Below are 8,192 nucleotides of genomic sequence, written 5' to 3' on the forward strand. Positions count from 1 at the left end.
AAGATTAAGTCACTCTGATGTAATTTTCTTTTCATAATATTCCTAAACTAATGGACACTTTTGCGGCCTACTGGTCGTTCATTCATTATTCTTTTTTTCTAATGTAGATATTATTTCAGAACGATGGCGTCATAATAAGTCAGAATAATCACTACTAGCTCTATTTTACCTTAACAACCGAGAAATATAGACACCATATGAATGGGAAGCTGGTATAATATTGCAAAAGAAAGAGTTATTTGAAATATTAAAATGAAAATATTTTCGTTATTATGTATTTTTGTACTGAGATGACTACTGTCATTAAATTGAAGCAGAAGGTTTAATGATGACACGGAGGAAGCTGTGTCAGTTGTCTCTTTTATCTGCAGGTAGTACCGTTGGATAAATAAACGGAAGCCATTCTACTTATTTAAGATTATTTATTGGGAGAACATCATCAATATATCGATATATGAAACTAAAGAATCAAGACTCTTAAACCTTTTTGTCTTTCAAATATTTTGAAGGAACTTTGACTCGTATGAATTAAGAAACAGATCGGCTACGAGAGGGCGCAAGTAGTGCCTACTGGAATGCTGATACTTTATTAAAAGAGTAATCAAGGGAACCAAGGTTATAGCGGTAATCAAAAGAATGTAATCCAGGGCAAAAGACCAGACATGGAAAACAGACATACACAACAAAGAACATAAAGTAACTAAAATCATACATTCAAAAAAACAAAAGTAAATGAGCAACTCGGACTCCACTAAAAACTAGGAGTTGTGATATGAACACTTCATACGCAGGTGCTGATGGGATGTTGCCACATATGAAAGGAAAGTTGACAAAAAAAATGTTCTTCCAAACGTGACACATATGTTATTGAGGGGAAACTCTAGCATATTGATCATCTGTTGTTTGGGGTGGCAACAAATGTCTTTTTGCTGTGTACTAGTAACACATGTAGACTCATAGAATTAAAAACAAATGTGTGATAATTACCATTCTTCCGGTAAAATGCTTTGTCGAAGATTTGATATAGTCGGAAAAATTCTAGATTTTCGTTTCAAATTGCATTTACCCAAGTAGATCCTGATAATGGGCATTACTTACACCGATGTGACTGCACAATATCTTGACATACATTTGCTTCAAGATTTAATCATAAAACGGTTCTCCATTGATGAAATATCAGACAAACCTGTTTTAGAATTAATAAAGAAAATAATAAAACATAGTGAATATGAACAATGTTGTATAAACGGAGAACAATCACAGAACTTTGAATCCAGGAAGCTTGTCTCAATAATTCCCTTTGTTGCTGTCAATTTCTAATGACACTGGATACTAAATATCCATCTAAATCTATGCCGCTATCGTTTTCCATCGAATTGAGATGAATGTGAGTTGCTTCGATGTCTGTTCCATCGTTCATGTGTTCCGGTAAACTCTGCATATCTATATATTGACTATTTGAGTCCGAAAGGTATTCTGGTGGAGCAATGCTTACAATTTCGTCGTAGTGGAATGAAACTATTGCTTCAGTGGTAGTAGCCATTGGTCGTTCAGCAATCCCTTCTATTGGCTCTTGTCTTAGTTTAAAGAAAATCATACTTGAACAATTCAAGATTAAAATATAAATAGTAAAATCAGTACTTAAAATTTATTACAGTACTTGGCATTAATATTATTCCTGTTCAACTCCTAACAACATACCAAGCAATATACCAAGCCCATATCGATAGGGAAACAACGAGTTTGAATGTGATCAAATCCCATATTTAAACTATCCCTCCGATTGCGCACACTATTAGAATCTTAACAAAATACAGATACATGTGATTAACTAAGTAATTCCAGTACTTCGATGACCATAGTATTGACCACAGAATATTTCTTTGTACATATTTTAAAACTTAAATATGATTGCTGGCAAAAACATTCTAAATATACAAATGTAGGATTTTTTATTGTGCTTAGCCCCAAGTCAGACATACTTACCTTATACATTGTAAATGAGCGGTACGACGTCTTATCAACAGCACTAAAACAGATTTTGATTAAGACATAAGGTTTATGAGGAAATAAATTGTTTTGATTTACCTGAATATTTTTGAATTTGATATTTAAAAGGCACAGATAATGTCTTCGTATTCACAGATTGTTAAGTGTGAAAAGAATTTTTTTTTGGAAATTTGATTCTTCTTCGATTCTTCAATTAAATAACTTTCAGAAGAACTGAAATTACCAACATCGAAAAAATACGTATTTGAAGACAGGAAAAACAAAAATCGTTGACACGATTTTGAATCTATAAGCACGAATTTGATTTTTACGGTGCTTATATTTACCTAATGTCACAATGACTTGTATAAGCAAAACTGCGCATACACAGATTAATGGCAACAGCAAAGAGTTGATCTTTCCATCCATTTTTTCATGAGATTCTGCAAGAAAACATTAACATGTCATGATATTTTAGCATAGTATACAACAATTATTAAGTAATTTAAAACAACGAATCTAAAAAAAAATAGATTTGAACGACTTTAAAAAAAGAAGCCTCAATTTATTGGTAAGTATCCCCATATGTTTAAACAATCCAAACAAACCAAATGTCAAATGATCAAATAATTTGCATTAACAAATTTTCGTTTGAAATAGACACAACTGAAAGGTCATCAAATACCATACTTTCTTTGAATCCTTTATAGATTTCGGGTTGTCATTAAACTGACTGATGCAAGTAAATTTGTATTTGTTCATATTTGTCTTGCTTCGCAAAACAATTATTTAACTGGGAAAATACGGAACAATAGAAACTAATACGTCTTCTGATTGGGAAACAGGATATGTTGTTCAATGACATTAGAATTCCGTTGAAAACTTTTACATTTTGCAGAGGTTAAAAAGGGAAACAGTTTAAAACATACTTAGCGATGCATACTTGAACAAGAAGATGAACTTTAGATGGTTTGGTATCATGAAGGGGAAAATCATGTTAGTATACATTCGTTTTACTGAGGTCAAAAGTGTGGATTTAACTGTCCTTTTTTAACCAAATGTGCTATGAGTCTTACATGTTATATAAATAGAAATATACACCCAGCTGTCATGTTTTTTTTTTCTTCAATGGTTTATTTTTCATCTAAATTATTTAAAAACGACCGATTATTACACGCTTATTAAACATTAAATATATGAAGTACTCACTTTTTACTAGCACTGTGATACTTCTGGACAAAACTGTCTCGTTTTTATCATTTAATGCTTCGCATAGATACACTTTACCATTTAGGTTCACAGCATGATATATCACAAGTCGGAGAACACCACTACAATTTTCGCTGGATAGAACAATTCCCTTATGCTTCCATCGTAGCATACCAGCTGGTTGCCCAAGTGAAATTGTGCATTCGAGAATCAATGGAGAACCTTCATTGATTAACATTATCCCGTCTGTGCTTTCATTTGTGATGTGTATGTTCTTTGGATCTTCTTTAAACATATCAAAGATTTTTTAATATTTTTAAACGGAAATTAATGTTACTGTATCAAACTATGTTTAAAATGTACTATTTTACAAAACATCAAGTAAAAGCCATACTTTTCTAATCCTTATGCCATCATATTTTATAACTTATATTTACATGTAAAATCGGTGTCCTTAGTTCCCAAAACAATTTCATCCATGTTTTTCCTTTCTCAAAGTTTAATTAAATGTTGGTTTTTGATTTAACGCAATGATTTCAGGGAAAAATTACATAGAAATCATTGGAATTCGTTGAAAAAGGGGGACATCTCTTTATTTCGTGCAAAATTTGGTTTCCTTGTTAGGAAACTTTAAAAACAATTTCTGAGTTGTCGATTAAGAACATCTTTGACATACCATCTTTTGTACTCTGGAACAAAAAAGTCAGTGGGAAAAAATTTTGTGCCACCTATATTATAGAATTGCCCGATTCTTAAATGTACAGTCTCTTAAACGCTACATGACTATGAACGCAATTAATACATATTTTTAAAAACTTAGCAAGTAAAATATCAATTCTGAACTTTTAATATTTATTTTTGTAGCGGAATCTGCAATTCATTACTCAATAATGTTGTGACTTTGGTATCCGTATAAATATGTGCTTAACTGTCAAACTGTACATGCCAATGATACCTCATTGCAGTTTAAACTTTGATCGAATCGATAAAGTCTTCCCCATGTTGTGTTCATTATCATTTACAATTTTAAAATAGATATGCACATGCCATAATGAATAAGATTCGGAATAACTGAATTTACCTTTAATAGTTAAAAGCCAGCAAAATAAAACACCTTTATCGCTCAAACACCCATAGTATCCAGCATGGTCATCTGTAATATTATTTACACATACTACACTTCCTGTAGATCCTTTGTTTATATCAAGCTGTAATGATCCAGGCCAAAACCAAAACCAGTGGCTTTTCTCAAACGAACACTTGAAACAGTGCGACCCACCTTTCTGAATATACTTGGTGGTAATACCTGTAGCTGAAAGGGCAGATATCAATTAAATAAAATATACCTCACAAATGTAGAATCTTTGAAAGTTTTATTTAAATTCTACTACATTTCCTATCAAAATGTTTTCATTCAATATTTTGATTATGCAGTAAGTAAAGTTCTTTACTTCATGCATGTATATATTTCACAAACACAAAAGCACATTTTATCCTTAGGAATAACTTTTTTATTATATAAACAATGTCATGAAATAAATCTACAGCTTCAAAAATACTAAGTTTAAGTCTGTTGCTATGTTTCCAGCAGTAGTTAGATCTAGTCGGAAAAAGTCCTAATTTTCTCAAATTTCAAACAGATATACATGAATCCTAAATTCAAGCCACAAATCATAAGATGTTATTTTAATTGAACCTTGTGATGTGTTACAGTTCATTGATAGCATGCGCTACACCATATATTTAGACTGCAAAACTTTTGCATTTCCATAAAAATCTTTGTTCTGATAAAGCGGGACAGTAAAAAATAAATGACTTCTTCGCTAGCAATACAATTGTTCACCGTGTCATAGTTTTCTTTCCCGGAATTGTTTCCCGGAATTGCATTTCAAAAGCAATATTTAATTCGGCGAGTGTTTCTAGAAAAGAAGATGACATGTACCCTGTCACTATATCTATTAAATGGGTCCAGTTTTTAATAGAGTCCGAGTTGCTCATTTAATTTGTTTCTGTGTACGTGCTAATCCAGTTATACTATGTTGTTTGTTGTGTGTGTCTATTTGCTCTGCGTGGTCTTCATCATTGAAGTATACTGTTTTTATTACCGCTCTCGAATAGTAACTCTCTTGATCGCTTTCCTTTTGTTTACACGTGAAAGTGTGCCAATTATTTTCATTAGTTGCTTTATGTTTGAGTATGTCTAGTATAAGTGTGAAACTACGTCTAATGTGATTTCCGGAAAAAAAGAGGATGAATAAAACTTCATCTATCGGCAGGAAATAATCCATGTAATTCATGTTCAATAACTTAGAATTGTGTGTTCAAACGAGATATTGTACACAATCAGGACATTTATATGAGAACTTTTACTTGCTACAATTAAAAGTATCGTCAATATAGGCAATTATTTGATCATTTTTTGAATAAAAATCTAATTTGACACTCTAATGAAAAGAAGACAAAACATGTCTATTTCGATATAGGATAAAAGACGTGACAAGTAGATACTACGATACAACATTAACCAAAAATGAGCAAATTGCGCCCAGGGTGAAAATACACTTGTATGATATAAGGAGAATGGATATGGTGAATATGTCAAAGAGACATAAAATGTCAGCTCAAGGCTACCTATGGGTCTTCAACGTGCAGAGAACCCTTACATCCCTGGGCATGATGCACCTTATCCAAAATCAATATTATAACAGAAACAGTGAAATAGTTTATAAATATTTATTACTTGATAAAAAAAACCCTTATGTGTTCTGAATCGCAATGTCTTAGGTTGTTGTGATTAAAACATTTGATCTTTAACATTGCATTTCCCCACACCAGTTGTAAAAGAGGTACAGCAGATTTCAGCAGACCTATTGATCTTTTTGATATTCTTCTAAGCATTTTAACTCGTTTTTTTTTTTTATTTTTTTTTTTTTTTTTTTTTTTTTTTTTTTTTTTTTTTTTTTTTTCAAAAGACAGCTTCATGTTTCTGCCTTGATGAATTCATTTTATTAAGACTATCCGCCTAGGTACATATTTTACCAACTGTATCTCCATATCCCATTTACATATACATTGTTTCATCATTTGTTGCATAATGTAGCTATTGCCCTTAAAAGGCAAACAGGCAAATATTAGCCGTTTTAAATGTTTTTTCTTCTATGTCAGTTTTCTGGTTTTGCTTAAGATAATGGATTGTAAGTATTTTTCAGTTATAGAATATTTATCATGACATGGTATGTAAATAAGGTTTAAAGCTGAAAATATATCAACTCAGTTCAGTTTAAGTTAAACTTTTATCTATTATTTGTCTTTTTTCCCAAATTATAAGAGTCTAATATTGCTGAACAAAGTAAATGTCGTTTTCAGGCAAACTAGCTAGATTTCAAATAAAAGTCTAATGTTTGAAAGGCTTTTAAAGGATTTTTCAAACTCTCTAGCATGAACGTTCTTCAAATTCATTATGTTTGAGAAGTTTTCATTTTGAATTTTTTACATAATCTTGTAAGTTTTACTCATTCAACTACGTATATTTCCCCTATACTTATTATGATGCAGTAATGCAGAAAACTATCCAATAATGAGTAAATATCGGTCAAAGAATATGCCGAAGCGTCAGCGGTGGAATGATTCAAATACGATAAATTGCAAAAAAACCAGGGCCTAAACATAAACACATAAAACAGAGACGATCTACATACACAGTATAGCGAACTGAATAAAAAAGATTACACATAAAAACTGAAAATTTAGGGAAACAAGACTTAACACAAAGAACTAAAACACTAGCAATATAAACTCTCACAAAAAACCAAGAGTGACATCAGGTGACCCCGATATGTAAGCATGTCCTGCTCTGTCATTATTGACATTATGGCGTTATCGTTCATATTTTTTTAAGTATCATGTTTTTTAAGTATCATGTTTAAACCGTAGTATATGTAGGTAACTTGCAAATAGTGGACAAATTTCCGAAAATGACAAAATGTGATAACGGTAACAAAAAATCACACAAAACATACGCCATTTTTTTTTTTTTTTTTGGTGAAATTACAGAATTTAATCTCCATTTGATATCTAAAATCAATAAATCATACGATAAAGATTAACAAAATTTCACTTGAAGATTTCAAAGGAAATGAAATGTATAACTCTTTGGAAGCGCTAACACGATAGCTCGACGTTTCAAATAATTTTTTAAGCCAATAAAAACCTAGTTTAATTACCCCCCCCCTACATCTCCTTAACATGAATACATGCGATGAGGATATATTGTACTGTGACATGTAAATACTTTTTAAAATATTTTAGCAACTACCTCGTGTACATACATATGCAGAAAAAAACTTTATATCAAACATTGAATTACTAGAATGCTATAATGATGTTAAAAATAATAATATGGTTCTTGATCATTACAACAATGAACAGTATATTGTACACAGAGTTACTCAGGTATTTGTTTGATTGTACGCATTGTGCTTACCTTCATGTGCGTGTTGTGTGTAGCTTGTAAAAACGACAATTGTAATACATACTGCATAGAACAGCATCGTTCGTTTGTTTAACCATTCACTCTGTGAAAAAAGTGCACGTTTACAGATATGTTCCAGTAACACTGGTTTACAATAATCGAAACCTAAATTGGTTCAATTGAAGTTTTCCGGTGGCACTTGCTTTGTTTGTCAAGTATAAAACTTCCATAGTCATATTTCACACATAAAATAATTTTCTGAAAATACACGATACGAAAAGTACTTTTACTATAAACAGGTCTTCATTGCCATTAGCATCTGTAACGTTTACTTAGATTATCGTCTTACTGCTTGTTTTCACATGATACATTTCTCAACTTGTGTATATTTTGTTTAACCGCGCTTCTAGTATAACATGTACTTGAGAAATATACAAATTCTGAATAAATCAACATGTTTATATCTGAAGTTCAAAACAAGTTTTAGTATAATACATGCTAGAAATATACTAGATCTAAAATA

At 31.3% G+C, this 8,192-nt stretch overlaps 1 protein-coding gene across 2 annotated transcripts; it reads right to left on the minus strand.

Moving 5' to 3' along the window:
• Nucleotides 1-436: 436 nt before the first annotated feature.
• LOC148607764 (uncharacterized) lies at nucleotides 437-7,815 on the minus strand. Of its 2 annotated transcripts, none has more exons than XM_088544944.1 (6): nucleotides 7,734-7,815; nucleotides 4,280-4,510; nucleotides 3,199-3,483; nucleotides 2,337-2,432; nucleotides 1,987-2,029; nucleotides 437-1,577 (listed from the first exon to the last, which is right to left on the minus strand). In XM_088544944.1, the coding sequence occupies exons 1-6, from the start codon at nucleotides 7,765-7,767 to the stop codon at nucleotides 1,310-1,312; spliced, it is 957 nt and encodes a 318-aa protein (XP_088401070.1). In that variant the 5' UTR covers nucleotides 7,768-7,815; the 3' UTR covers nucleotides 437-1,309. The 2 variants fall into 2 exon arrangements, with proteins under 2 accessions (XP_088401070.1, XP_088401069.1); XM_088544943.1 differs by having other exon boundaries at nucleotides 7,682-7,815.
• Nucleotides 7,816-8,192: the final 377 nt, after the last annotated feature.

The sequence above is a fragment of the Perna viridis genome, chromosome 9 (assembly GCF_037379345.1).
Source record: "Perna viridis isolate PV_CMFRI_1.1 ecotype Kerala chromosome 9, ASM3737934v1, whole genome shotgun sequence".
NCBI lineage: Eukaryota > Metazoa > Mollusca > Bivalvia > Mytilida > Mytilidae > Perna > Perna viridis.

Excerpts from the sequence above, each read along its gene's own strand:
- LOC148607764 (XM_088544943.1), bottom strand. The coding sequence starts at position 7,748 with ATGCTGTTCTATGCAGTATGTATTACAATTGTCGTTTTTACAAGCTAC. Across the intron at positions 4,511-7,681 it reads CACACAACACGCACATGAAG|CTACAGGTATTACCACCAAG; the intron begins GTAAGCACAATG and ends CTGCCCTTTCAG. Across the intron at positions 1,578-1,986 it reads GCTCATTTACAATGTATAAG|ACAAGAGCCAATAGAAGGGA; the intron begins GTAAGTATGTCT and ends CTTTAAACTAAG.